This window comes from Archocentrus centrarchus, unplaced genomic scaffold (assembly GCF_007364275.1).
Source record: "Archocentrus centrarchus isolate MPI-CPG fArcCen1 unplaced genomic scaffold, fArcCen1 scaffold_32_ctg1, whole genome shotgun sequence".
In the NCBI taxonomy this organism is placed as follows: Eukaryota; Metazoa; Chordata; class Actinopteri; order Cichliformes; family Cichlidae; genus Archocentrus; species Archocentrus centrarchus.
In genome coordinates, this window is record NW_022060260.1 from 3,253,414 (window position 1) to 3,268,481 (window position 15,068).

At 42.1% G+C, this 15,068-nt stretch overlaps 1 protein-coding gene across 1 annotated transcript; it reads right to left on the minus strand.

The window, feature by feature from the left end:
- Positions 1–464: 464 nt before the first annotated feature.
- On the minus strand, positions 465–5,930 carry LOC115776420 (uncharacterized protein K02A2.6-like). Its single transcript, XM_030724087.1, has 2 exons — positions 2,905–5,930; positions 465–575 (listed from the first exon to the last, which is right to left on the minus strand). Exons 1-2 carry the CDS (start codon positions 5,791–5,793, stop codon positions 465–467), a joined length of 3,000 nt encoding a protein of 999 aa, XP_030579947.1. The 5' UTR covers positions 5,794–5,930.
- Between the last annotated feature and the right edge of the window lie 9,138 nt (positions 5,931–15,068).

Below are 15,068 nucleotides of genomic sequence, written 5' to 3' on the forward strand. Positions count from 1 at the left end.
CGATATGCCTTCTAATTGATAATCTTGAGCTTACTGATTTTAAAACCATATGTGAAAGATACACTTTAAATCGTCAGCTCCAGCTCCGTCATTACTACGCTAAAGATATTAAAGGTTCTCTTAAAGAGAATAGCTCAACCATCACACAAATGTTTATTAAGGCTTATAAATCAAAACTGAACAAGAAAATAATTGGAGGACTTTACCAAAACATTATTAAGTTATGAGGCCACTCAACAAGTTATATTTAGGAGAAATGGGAGAAAGAATTGGACATTATAATCACATATGAGGATTGGGCCACTATAATTGACACACAAAACACTACAATAAATTCACAAGTGTGGAGAGACTTCTCCTGGAAAAACAGTGTCAGATACTTTATAACCCCAATACAAAAATCTAAACAGACTGACCTTCCACCTGAATGCTGGCGGGAGTGCGGCTACTGCCCGGCTGGCCACTCACACATCTTCTGGAGTTGTCCTGTTCTTAAATATTTCTGGGAAGGCATTTGCAGCTCTGTTAAAGAAATCTTGGGCTATGATATTGAATTCACCTGTCTGTCCTTCTACCTGGGAAGTATAGATCCATCATTATCAAAAAGTGATAGATACCTCTTAAAAATCTTTATGACGGTGAGCAAAAAGCCATAACAAAGCGGTGGCTTAGTAGGGACCCACCCACCATTAGCCAGTGGATTTCAGTTGTTAATAACATTCGATGCATGGAACGTCTGACTTTTAACCTAAGGCTGCAAAAAGAAAAGGGCGATGCCCTTTGGGAAAAATGGGACACATACCTTTCAGGAAAGGATGAATACTTTTGTAGCTGATTTTCTTTCCCCTTTTTCTTTTTTTTTCTCCTCTTTTCTCCTTTACTCCTTTCCTTTTCGCTCTCCTAACCCTTGCTGAATGGACATTTATATTGTTTGGTACCTCTCATCATTTGTTTAAAACCCCCAAACACTGTCCTGTTTGCATTCATATAAGATTCCTTATATTATGTAAAAGTTTGAATGAAAAAATAAAGTACAAAAAAAAAAAAAAAGGTTAGTTGTGCACTCTGTGCTGGTGACAAAGTGCTATTTAGCTTCAAAAACACTACATCAGATTTGAAGAAACATCTGGAGTCACAGCACGGCACAGTCACACTAACAGAGCGAGTCCCAGCAGGTGGTGAAGCAGAGCTGCGGCTAATGCAGGAGACCCCCAGCACCCAAACAACAAAAGCTGGACTTCGGTACAAACCAGTAAGTGTCGGAGAGCTGAAGAAGTTGGTCGGACAGTAGTAGAGGAAATGCTGCCCTTAAACACGGCTATCTTTATATCTTTATAGAACTGTGATGTTATATTTGTTGTGATTTCTCCACCCCTCTTAGACAGATTTGTGTTTAAAAAGACATTTTTAATGTCAATGACAGTTTTTACCTTGATAAAAACCAAATATATAAAAATCACTTTGCCAAAAACTGAGTGCAGCTTCTGTTATGTTTTCATTTCCTTTTGAGCTGTTTCTCGCTCAAAATGACCTGATATAATTCATGAGAGATATGTTTGACACGTGTCACAGATTATAGGTCAACACAGTGGCGGTCCTAGCCTGTTTGGCGCCCTGATCGAGCACCCCTCCCATAGCGATTGCCGCAGCAGCGCCTACTGCGCTACTCCACTTGGGAGGTAATGAGCGCCCTCTGCCTGCTGTGTGGTGCATGTAGCTTTCTGCCATGGTCTGAAGCCCCCCCCCCATCACAGGCACACTCAGAATTTCTTTTAAATTTTATTTTAAAAAACATGGGAGAAACTGAAATATTACTATAAACAAACTGTAATACTGGGTAAGTTCAAAGTATAACAACAACTAAAAAAATAAATAATGTAGAATCTGGCCCAATCGGGCAACACTGCACATCCACCAACATTTTGTCCGAACCGTCTAGATTCATATTTGTGTTATTTTTTCATCAGGTTCACACAAATACTGTGAATTAATGACCATATTTACAGTATTATAAATAGGGATGGGAATTGATAAGAATTTAGCAATTCCCATTCCATTATTGATATCACTTATCAATTCGATTCCTTATCCATTCTCTTATCGATTGGGTTAGTGAATAAAATATACCACAAATGGGTTGGTTTGCATTAACTCTTTTACATGTGTTATGTTATAGTGTCACTAAGTAAACATTATTACTCGACACACAGAGCATGGAGGACAACTTCTTGCTGGTTCACTCATTTGTTTATTATGCTACTGTTGCTATCAGAACCCCTGTATGCCCTAGTGGCGGTCTGCCCCCCTGTGGTAAGTATTGGTAGGACATCTCTAGGTTCATACATCACATATCTCCTCCCCACTAAGATTTGTTGTCAGTAACAAAAACATTTCTTCGTAAACAAACGTAAGACATTATATCCCCTTTTAAACTACATGAGATTATTTCTTTCTTTACTTCTCCACAACATTACCAGAAAATAGGAGAGTTATGTCACAGCTTATAATCACTTCAAATATCAAAACTCAGAACCATTTAACAACATTCTACAAAAGCAAACATTCTTAAACATTCTTCAACTTTTTCTTTTCTTTTTTTTTTTTTACATCTTGGAATGTCAACATTGTTCAACTCTTTTTTTTTTTTTTTTTTCGTGGTTGTTAAGTTTACTGATCCCTGTAACGTACCGGCGGACGTGTGATCCTCACAGGATATCGTCGTACAGTCCCTGTTGTCTCTGAATGTTCTGTGTGTGTCATTTCTGTGGACTGTGGTGTCTTGAGTGTTTTGGGTGTTTTTGGTGGTGCATGTGGTGTGTGTGGCACTGTATCAGTATCCTCCTTCTGTTGAGGTGTATTTGGGTCAGGTGTGGTTGTCTGAGGAAGTGACAGCGGACAACTCACAGGAAAACTCCCTGCAGTCTCTGGTGGGTCTGACTCGGGCCGAGTCAGCATCTGGTCCACATGACGCTTCCAGACCCCTTGTGTTCCCACATGTACCTTGTAGGACACTGGTCCGGTCTTCTCGATCACCACAGCTTGCGTCCACTTATCCTCCCCCCTCCTATAATCACGCACGAGCACTGGCTCACCAAGTTCAAACTGTCTCTGTTTAGAGTGTAGCTGGCGTCGTTGCTGTTGAGTCTCTTGTGACTGGTGCACTGTTCCAGCCATACTTGGTTTCAGGAAATCCAGTCGAGAACGCAGCTTGCGTCCGATGAACAGCATTGCAGGGCTTTCCTTGGTTGTTGCATGGGGGGTGTTACGGTAGGTCAGGAGGAACGTATCCAGACGCTGCTGCACTGGTGTAGTTCCTCTGGAAGATCTCAGAGCGTGCTTGAAGGTTTGCACAAATCGCTCTGCCAAGCCATTGGAGGCAGGGTGGTATGGTGCTGAGCGAATGTGTTTGACTCCATTGGCTTTCAGAAACGTGCTGAATTCTTCAGAGCAGAACTGAGGGCCGTTGTCGCTTACAAGACTGTGTGGAATGCCATAGCGACTAAAAAGTCCCCTAAGCACTTGGATGGTTTTGCTGGATGTGGTGCTATCCATGATGTGCACCTCAGGCCATTTGGAGTGTGCGTCCACTATGACCAGGTACATGTGCCCTTCAAATGGACCTGCAAAGTCCACATGAATCCGTTCCCAAGGACTGGATGGCCACATCCACGGGTGTAAGGGTGCTAGGCCAGGGTCTTTCTGCACTCGTTGACATGAGTGGCATGATTTTGCTTGGTGCTCGATCTGGGAGTCGATGCTGGGCCACCAAACGTAGCTACGAGCTAAGCTCTTCATCCTTACTACACCTGGGTGTGCTGAGTGTAGCTCTGTCAGCACCCGGGGGCGCAGTTTGGGTGGCACAATCACTCTCAACCCCCACATAAGGCATCCGTGCTGCACAGTGAGATCATGGCGGCGCTGGAGATAGGGAGACAGCTCACCTGCGTCCTTTGCAGCTGGAAAACGACCAGTTGTGACCATTTCCATGACACGGGACTGGGTGGAATCCGACATGGTGTGACGCTTGATCTCGGCGTTGCTGACTGGCAATGTGTCCAACTGTGACGTGTAGAACACCTCCACTGCACCTTGTTTCTCACTGGGGGCATGAGGGAGCGGTAACCTTGACAGTCCATCAGCGTTGGCATGTAGGGCCCCCTTTCGGTACTCAATGGTGTAATTGTGAGCGGAAAGCATGAGCGCCCAGCGTTGCATGCGAGCTGCAGCCATGGATGGTGTGCTTTTCACTGGACTGAAGATGGTTGCAAGCGGGCGATGGTCAGTGAGTAGCGTGAATGTATTGCCATACAGGTACTGGTGGAACTTGCGTACTCCAAAGACTATCGCTAACGCCTCCCTCTCAATCTGAGCGTAGTTTTGTTCTGCTTTGCTGAGAGTTCTGGATGCATAGGCGATGGGTTTTTCATCGCCATCCGGCATGACATGCGAGAGAACAGCTCCGACCCCATAGGGTGAAGCATCGCAAGCGAGACGGAGAGGCAACTCAGGGTTGTAGTGTGTGAGCACCTCTTGTGATACCAGGAGTGCTTTGGCTTTCTGGAACGCTGATGCACAGGCTGACGTCCACTGCCATTTCTTTTCTTTGTTCAGCAGTTCATTCAACGGCTTTAGCACAGTGGCCAGATCAGGGATAAAGCGTCCATAATAGTTAAGCATTCCTAGGAAAGATCGAAGTTTACTTACATCGCCTGGTGCTGGTGCTTCCACGATGGCACGTACCTTCTCCGGTGACTTGTGGAGCCCAGCAGCATTGATGATGTGGCCCAGGTATTCCACGGATTCCTGGAAGAAGAGACATTTCTCTTGCTTGAGGTGCAGGCCGTATTCCTCTAGCCTGCTGAGTACTGCATCCAGAGTTTTCAGGTGTGTCTGCTTGTCAGGACCACTGGACAGTATGTCGTCCAGGTAGCAGTGAGTGTGTGGCAGTCCGAGGAGCACCTGGTCCATTGCCTTCTGGAACAAGGCGGGCGATGACGCTACACCAAACGGCAAGCGGTTGAAGCAGAACAGTCCTTTCTGTGTTGAGATGGTCAGCAACTTCTTGGAGCTCTCTTCTACTTCCATCTGTAGATATGCATTAGATAGATCCAGTTTACTGAAGCGTTGACCTCCAGCGAGAGAAGCAAACAAGTCCTCAATACGTGGAATTGGGTACTTGTCGATGCAGAGAGCTGGGTTGATGGTGACTTTGAAGTCCCCGCAGAGTCTCACGGCGCCGTCCTTCTTGTTCACGGGCACCACTGGCGTAGCCCAGTCACTATGCGCCACAGGTGAGATGACGCCAAGCTCAGTGAGGCGTGTCAGCTCAGCTTCCACTCGCGGTCGAAGAGCATATGGCACATTGCGTGGTGGGCAGAATTTGGGTACACTGTTTGGTCTTAGAGTGAGCCTGGCTTTCACTCCTCTCATGGTGCCTAACTTATCGGAGAAAACAGCGGAGTGTCTCTTTAACACTGTCTCTAAGCTGTCTGTCTGTCTGTACTCAATTGCATGTACAGTCTTTAAGTCTCTCCAATTTAGTTGAATGGCTCTCAGCCACTCCCTGCCAAATAATGGTGGAGCATCCGCCTTCACCACATACAGTGGCAAGACAGCGTGTTGCTTGTTCAATGCCACTTGCACTTTAACAACTCCTTCTGGTGCCAAAGGCTCTCCTGTGTATGTCTTTAGTATGATATCAGTGGGTTGCAGAGGAAACTTATACAGCTTTCGTTTGTACAGTTCCCAAGGAATCAATGACACTGCAGCCCCTGTATCCAATTCCATCTCCATTTTCTTTCCGTTAACTGTTGGCACTACTGATATGCGTGAATATTTCCCTTTCTGAGACACTGCATACAGTCCCAAGTCACTGTCACTATCCGATTTCGTTCCTTCACTTTCACTTTCATTCGCCTCAACGTGATGGATCTTTTTCTTTCTATCTTTCACGCTGCGTTTGTGTGCATGGCTTTTCTGTTCAGGCTTAATATCTTTGTGTTTATGTTCTCTTTCATGACTGCTTTTTGATTTACTCCTGCACATTCGTTTCGTGTGGCCCTTCCTCCCGCACTGGTGACATTCGCGGTCTTTGTACCAGCAGTCATCATCACTATGATTTCCCTTCCCACAGCGGCGGCATTTTTCACCTTGCGAAAACACTGCGTTTACTTTCAGGGAATTACTTAACTGCTGTACGTCGCGTGCTGCTGTCTCTGCTGACACTGCATGTTCAACAGCTTTCTTGAACGTGAGGTTTTCCTCAGTCAGAAGGCGTTTCTGCACAGCTTCGCGTTTCAATCCGCAAACAAATCTGTCCCTCAGAGCGTCCTCTAGGTAAGCCCCGAACTCACAGTGTTCCGATAGCTTCTTGAGCACTGCTACATACTGTGCTACCGTTTCTCCTTCCCCCTGATTTCGCTTGTGGAACCTGAACCTCTCGGCTATAACGAGCGGTTTCGGTGTGAAGTGATCTTTAAGCACAGTCACAGCCTGTTTGTAAGTCATTGTGCCAGGTGCCACGGGAGCTACTAAGCTACGAAGCAGTCCATACGTTTTAGGTCCCATCACACTGAACAGTACTGAAACTTTCTTAGCCTCATGAATGTCATTAGCCACCACGTAATGCTCAAAACGTTCAATATACGTTGCCCATTGCTCACCAGACTCATCGAAAATGTCCATATGTCCATATATTCCAGCCATCATACTTCTTTCTGGGATTACGTGCACTGTAGATGAACTCGAAGCACTCGATGTCCTTGTATCCGCAGATGTAACACTAGCTGCACTCGGGTCCTCCGATGATGGTTGGCTCATAGTTGATCAGCACATTAGCTATCCAAAAACGCGGGTGTTCATTTCGGTCCAAAAACTTGCACAAAGCTGACTTAACTTTCACAGCCAGTCGATGAAAAGTATTCCGAAATACACGACTCGTCGCCAATTTATGTTATGTTGCTCCCTTATAGTGTCACTAAGTAAACATTATTACTCGACACACAGAGCATGGAGGACAACTTCTTGCTGGTTCACTCATTTGTTTATTATGCTACTGTTGCTATCAGAACCCCTGTATGCCCTAGTGGCGGTCTGCCCCCCTGTGGTAAGTATTGGTAGGACATCTCTAGGTTCATACATCACAACATGTAAAGTAGAACAAAATTAAAACTGGTATAAAAAACCCAAGAATTCCTCTTTCAAAATTAATACTAATAATATTTTAACATAAAATACAACTGCAAGGTGTGTGAGAACCTCTGAGCCAGCCAGACTCTAGCAGCTCACCAACTAAATGTTACATTATTCATACAGTATAGTATAGCAGTACAGCCAAATAGGGTTGCACCTATCGATTATTCCATTGATTGAGTGATCAGATTAGAAATACTTTTCCCGTATTAACAATTCATCTGCATATTTTAACTTCCATACTACAGTTTTTTTTTTTTTTTAGCGGTGGATGGAGCAGCTACAAAGTTCTCTGTTCTTCACTTACTGATCAGGTGATTGATGAAGGACCTCCAGCTGTTTCAAAGTAAAGGTTTTAACGGTGGTTACAGGAAAAAGCGCTGCTGCTTTGGACGCCGGAAAAAACGTTTCCTTTCGCTCATCGGTAAAGGCTCCGCCTTTTTGGCACTTGCTGCGTGTGCACAGACTGCACGTAAAACATAATTTTGTAATGCTTTTTATCTTGAGCTTCTGTTGAATATATTCCAAACCAAATAAGGCGCGTGTGTGACGTAATCACGCAAATGCGTCCTCATGTTAGTGGAATCGATGAGCGGAATCATTAAGCAAGCAGACTAACGATTTCAAGGAACTGAATTACTGGGAACCGGTTCTCGATTCCCATCCCTAATTATAAATGAAATGTGCTTTGTGTTCTATCAGTTCTATCAGCGAGAAAATAGTATTTGATGAAGCACTTTGTTTTTAACAGTCTCAGTATTTTTCTTACCTTTTTGTTTGAACTGGGATTTCTTCAAAAAATGTGACTGTAATTACTGATATTAGCTGTTACTGTTTGGAATTGTACAGGACCTTCTTGTCATGGTTTTACAGAATAACATCATCAAGACGTGGCGATAATCAAATTGGCCAGCAGGTGTCACTGTGGAGATGGGTTTCAGATTGTTTAGAAACTATGGTACAATTCCGGTGTTGTGCCAAAAAGTGATCGTCTGCCATTAAGTGATTTCCAATGTTTCTATGTGCTTTTATGCGTAATATCTTTGCTTATATTAGTAAAAAGAGTGCAGTCAACAGGATTTATGAATGACTTCTATATAAAATGAAGAAATGACCTGCTTTGCAAGTGTCTTTATGACTCTGTTATTGTACCTACATTATAATAAATCCAGTCCTTTTTGGGCACTTAAAATATCTTTATAGAACCAGCTTTGTCTTTAAAAATACATTTTCAATGTCAATGACAGTTTTTAACCCTTATAAATAAAAAATAAATGTTAGTCACTTTGCCAAAAAGTGAGTGCAGCTTCTACCTTGTGTCTGAAATGATGTTTCTCACTCAAAATGACCTGATATAATTCATGAGGGACATTTTTTACATGTTTCACAGATTACACTGGTCAACAAAAAAAACTTTTTGTCTGCTACCTGAGGAAAAACGACTGATCTTTACGAATGTGGGTACGCTGATTCCAAATATGCAAACAGAATTTCTCTAGCACATCAGGATCTTGAGTTATATAACTATGCCACTAAATGGCAATCGCCAGCTTCAACGGCAATGATTTTTTTTTTTTTTATAGAAAAGTTCACCATGAACGTACAACTGGTGAAAAAAAGACACAGATACCAAAATCAATCATATGAGGAATCTCAAACTAATGCAGTCCACAGTTAGTCTGCCTAAACAGGTGAAACGTGTGACAAACACTTGAGCTTGTGCTTCACAGAAGTTTCACGCTGTAGAAAGCAGCAGTAGTCACCCATCATGTTTACGTTATAGCGCCCCTGGTACCTGGTCTCCATTTCAGAGATATCTTGATGGAACCTTTCACCATGCTCATCGCTCACATCGCCCAAATTGGGTGGAAAGAAGTCAAGATGAGAGTGAAGGAAGTGAATCTTCAGGTGACATTCTGCAACCCATGAGTTTGAATGATATGAGCATGTCGTCAACTAGTTCTTCATAGTTTGTGGCTTTGTGGTTGCCCAAGAAATTCTGTACCAAAGGAGAGATGGCAAGCAATAACATTTTCTAGGCTTATCATTCTTTCCTTCCACTGAGGGGAGATTGTCTTTTGTCCGTTTCTCTGCAAAGTCAAGCAAGAACAAAATAAAATAAAAATAACCAATTCAAGTGATTATATTTACAATTATGAGGGCATTTTTTGGCCTAGGATGCACTCTTTCAATCTAGTTCAGCTCCATGCTGTCATATTAAATGTCCATGTAATCTTTCATATAAGATATAACAAAGTGTACAAGTGATCTCTTGCACACAGTGTGCTAAGAGAAATAATAATTAGGACAACTGTCATCTATAAAGACTTGCTGGAAATCTACAAGTGCAAACAAAGTAGAAGAACAATGCCAAGGAATATTTCTCATAACACAGCTTCTACAGACTGAAGTCACAACTAATCCAACATCACATGTAGGCTCAGCAGCAGCACTGCACAGGAAAACAATGAAAGACTCAGCAGGAGAGCAAAGTATGATTCAAGTTACAAAAACCAAACCAAAACCAAGAGAAACAAACAAAAACCCCTCAGCTAAACTCTGCATGCTCACTTTTGTCATCTATAGAGACTATCACGATCGTTGATGATTCTCTTTGTGTTAATATACAAGACCTGTTTATGTAGATACTTTACTGATGACATTAAAGAAACATGGATTGCTCTAAACCTGCATGTACAAAGAACAGTAACAAAGAATATTTCTTATAACAGGGTTGGGCTTAATAAAAGTGCACGTTCTACAGACTGAAGTCACACTTTCCATGTTGGCTCAGCAGCAGGATTGGCCATTAAAGCTACTGAAGACTCAACGAGAAACGAAAGTGTGATTCAAGCTCTAAAAGCAACACAAACAAAGAAAAAGCCCATCAGTACTGTATTTTCAACTTGATGTGAAGATCAAGAATTGTTGTCTTTGCATATTTACTTTTGCCATCCATAAAGGCTGTCGCCATAGTTGATGAATACCTTTGTGTGTTGTGTGAATATACAGAACCTCAGTACAGACTTTACTGAGGAGATTAAAGAAGTCAGGTGGTTCTCAGGCACCTGTGCGCATTGTTTATAGCTTCATGACAAAGACTCAGACATTCACACTCCCACGCTTCTCACTCACACACAAAACAGGAATGTTGGTTTTTGGATCCAAGTTTTATTTTTTTTCCAGGTGCTGTTTGTTTTCAGGGTGTTTTCTTTTTTTTGGTGAACCATTGTGCTTTTCTGATAGTGCTCTGCCCCCTTAATTTGATCTTTTCTTCTATTTTCTTCCCTTTTCTTTTCTTTTCTTTTTTTACACATGCACTTGTAAATGTACTAGCTCTTAGACAGCACTTTTTATGTAAAAATGTAAAATGAGTGCCACCTTGAAGGCCTGTGGTACGTAGCCCGTTAATGGAGATAGATTGATCATATTTAAGACTGACACATTAATTAATGATAGGACTTCTTTGAGCAGTCTAGTAGGAATGGGGTCTAATAGACATGTTGACAGTATGAAGAAGTAACAACTGAAGTTAACTCAGAAACATTAATCAGAGGGACAGTCTAAATACATATCAGTAGTACTGAAAGCAGCTATATGTAATGCTACGTCTCTGAGACGGTTGTCGAATTGTTTTTTCTTTAATAGTTAAAAGTTTATTTGAGAAGAAATCCATGAAGTCATTACTAGTTAAAGTTAAAGGATTATTCAGCTCTACAGAGCTCTGACTCTTTGTCAGCCTGGCTACAGTGCTGAAAACAAACCTGGGGTTTCTGATGAATAGTAAGGGCTTGAGAGTAAGATCTTCTAAATTTGTGGGGGTTCATTTCCTCTCCAGCTTATGGGTCATCTGCTTTAAGAGGAATACTGTTATATGTTTAGTTTATATGCTGCTCTTTCTCTATGGGATGGGGTTCTGGGGATGACAGGAAGAGAGAAACTGCAGAGAGGTTTACAAAGCTGCATTTCTGCTTCCTGGTCTGCACTTCAGATATTCATGTTTTTGGGGGTTTAGTAATTATTATTTTTTTTAAGCCTGTCATGTCTGGCAGTTTTCGCATTTGGAATGATGATCCGAATGCAGTGATGTACCAAACACATTTGCTTTTACATGAAGAGCTCTATAAGTTTTCTATAGGCTATTCTTGTTAATGTTTGTGTTTTTATTTTTTTATTTAGTTATTTATGCCAGGTCTGACAGGCAACAAGGAAGGGGATAGAAAAGAGGCATAAAAAAGAGAGAAACAAAGGGGAGAAAGGAAAAAAAAAATAATCAAAGAAAAGTAGATATACATACATGCATACATACACACATTCATATATCTATACATATGCATATACATATATAAATCAAGACTGAAAACTCTAATTAGTAGTCCACAAACAAATCCAGGTGAAAGCTGCTCTAAACAAAATATCTTATTACACATTGACCATGATGATTATCATGTGGATGGTTTAATGATTTTGTGTGATGATTCTTTACTGTGATTGATGTTTTTAATGCTTTTAATGATTTTACTGCACATTTGTTTGATACACTTATGATGCAAAGCACTTGCTTTGCCGCTGAAATGTGCTATACAAATAAATTTTTAACTTTACTTTTACTTTACATATACACACACACACACACACACACACACACACACACACACACACACACACACACACACACACACACACACACACACAGTTTTGCTGTTTGCAGTAATGTGTGTGTATACGCCTCTGTCATGGAATGTACTCAATAATGAAGGTAAGAAACTGCAACCCTGCCCTCCACGACCCAGAGGAGAATAAGGAAGGACCCAGGGGACCCAGGCCATCCACAGCCCACTAGGAGCTCAGAAGACCTGAGGCCACACATCCCGACGGCAACCGCGTGCACACCCCAGAGGAGGAAGGAGGGATACAGAGAGGCAGATGCAATGAGCAGCCCACCATCTCCTCAATAAGTTTGGCTAGAAATGAGAACTGCTCCATCCAAAGTGGAATGGATGCCATCTCAATCTAACAAGACCAGATTTTCCCAAGAAAGTTTGGGGTCCTGGGGTCAATGGCAGGCTTCCTCTTATTGTTGCAATTGATGGCACTGCAAAATCAAGCACCTTTGGTGGTCATTCTTGCAGACATTCAGGAAACATTCGGACACTCAGTACAAAACACAGTGAGCCTAAGGCCACGCAACAGACAAATACACGTGGCGGCCTCGTAGTCACATGATTTGCAGGGGCCACATCAAAGCATGCCTTGGTCAGCTTCCCTTAATCCTCTCTGGAAGGGACAACAGAAAAATAGCATAAAAATATGTAGGACTGCTTTCTAACATTTATGCATTAACTCTAAATTAGAAACATCCTGTCTCAGGGAGATGCTGAAAAACTAGTTCATGCATTTTTTTAAAAACTTTTTTTACCGGACTATTGTAATTATTATCATGTTGCCCCCCCCCCCCTTCCCCCCCCCTCCCTCGAAAAAAAAAACAAAAAAAAAACTGAAAAGCCTTCAGCTGATCCAAAGTGTTGCAGCTAGAGTGCTGTTCCTAGCCTATTTAAAAGTACAATAGGAGGCAGAGCCTTCAGCTATCAGGGCCCTCTTCTGTGGAACAAGTTTCCACTTTGGAATCAGGAGACAGACACCTTCTCTGTTTTTAAGAAGGGTTTAAAATGTTCCTTTTTGACAAAGCTTATAGTTAAGGCTGGATCAGGTGACCCTGAACCCTCCCACTACACTGCACAAGGCCTAGGCTGCTGGAGACTTCCCATGATCCACAGAGTGTTTCTGTGTCATTTGCCTCTTTTCGCTCTCTGTGTTTATACACCACTCTGTATTTTATCATTAGTTTTATTCAATTCTGGCTCTGGTCTTGACTCCCTTCAGCCCCAGCCAGTCACAGCAGATTGCTGCCCCTCCCTGAGCCTGGTTCTGCTGGAGGTTTCTTCTTGTTAAAACGGAGTTTTTCTTTCCCACTGTTGCTGGACGCTTGCTTATAAGGGTCATTTGATTGTTGGGGTTTATCTGATTATTGTAGGGCCTTTACCTTACAATATAAAGCACCTTGAGGTGAATGTTTGTTGTGATTTGGTGCTAAATAGATGAAACTGAATTGAACTGAAATCAAAGTATGATAACGGTTCAAAAAACAAACAAAGCAAAAGAAAGAAATAAAAAAGCCCTCTCAGTTAATGTATTTTCAACTAGATGTAAAGATTAATGACTGTTGACTGGGAAATACTATTTATTGTCATCTTTAAAAACTATCACTATGGTTGATGATCACCTTTGTGTTGATATACAAGACCTGTTTTTCTAGGAGATTAAAGGAACACATGACTTGCTGGAAGCCTGCATGCACAAATGAAGAGCAACAATGCCAAGGAATATTTCTCATAACACGGCTTGGCTTAAAAGAAGGCAGATTCCACTTTGGCTCACCCAGTATCACTTGTTGGCTCAGCAGCAGCACTGCACATCAAAACACTTAAAGACTCAACAAAAGTATGTGTTGTGGCTGAAGGGAGGGGTGTTGGGCTTCTGTAATAGCCTTTGCATTACAGTGTGATTTTTAAGTTCCAAAAACAAAACAAAACAAACAAGAAGCACTCAGAGAGTGCAAACCTCTGCCCAGTCAGCTTAGTCTCTGGGCAGTATTTATTTTAAAGGGAATAGTATTGTATTTTGTATACAGGTGCTGGTCATAAAATTAGAACATCATGAAAAATTTGATTTATTTCAGTAAATCCATTCAAAAAGTGAAACTTGTATATTATATTCATTGATTACACACAGACGGATATATTTTAAATGTTTTTTTCTTTTAATTTTGATGATTATAACTGACAACTAATGAAAACCCCAAATTCAGTATCTCAGAAAATTAGAATATTGTGAAAAGGTTCAATATTGAAGACACCTGGTGCCGCACTCTAATCAGCTAATTAACTCCAAACACCTGCAAAGGCCTTTAAATGGTCTCTCAGTCTAGATCTGTAGGCTACACAATCATGGGGAAGACTGCTGAGTTGACAGTTGTCCAAAAGATGACCTTTGACACCTTCCACAAGGAGAGGAAGACAAAAAAGGTCATTGGTAAAGAGGCTGCTGTTCACAGAGCTCTGTGTCCAAGCACATTAATAGAGAGGCGAAGGGAAGGAAAAGATGTGGTAGAAAAAAGTGTACAACAACAGGGATAACTGCACCCTGGAGAGGATTGTGAAACAAAACCCATTCAAAAATGTGGGGGAGATTCACAAAGAGTGGACTGCAGCTGGAGTCAGAGCTTCAAGAACCACCACACACAGACGTATGCAGACATGGTTTCAGCTGTCACAGTCCTCGTGTCGAGCCACTCTTGAACAGAGACGGTGTCAGAAGCGTCTCGCCTGGAGTAAAGACAAAAAGGACTGGACTGCTGCTGAGTGCTCCAAAGTTATGTTCTCTGATCAAAGTCAATGTTGCATTTCCTTTGGAAATCAAGGTCCCAGAGTCTGGAGGAAGAGAGGAGAGGCACAGAATCCACGCTGGCTGAGGTCCAGTGTAAAGTTTCCACAGTCAGTGATGGTTTGGGGTGCCATGTCATCTGCTGGTGTTGGTCCACTGTGTTTTCTGAGGTCCAAGGTCAACGCGGCCGTCTACCAGGAAGTTTTAGAGCACTTCAAGCTTCCTGCTGCTGACCAACTTTATGGCGATGCAGATTTCATTTTCCAACAGGACTTGGCACCTGCACACAGTGCCAAAGCTACCAGTACCTGCTTTAAGGACCATGGTATCCCTGTTCTTCATTGGCCAGCAAACTCACCTGACCTTTAACCCCATAGAAAATCTATGGGCTATTGTGAAGAGGAAGATGTGATACACCAGACCCAACAATTCAG

Excerpts from the sequence above, each read along its gene's own strand:
- LOC115776420 (XM_030724087.1), bottom strand. The coding sequence starts at position 5,793 with ATGGAGATGGAATTGGATACAGGGGCTGCAGTGTCATTGATTCCTTGG. Across the intron at positions 576-2,904 it reads AGACTGCAGGGAGTTTTCCT|GTAGAAGGACAGACAGGTGA; the intron begins GTGAGTTGTCCG and ends TATACTTCCCAG.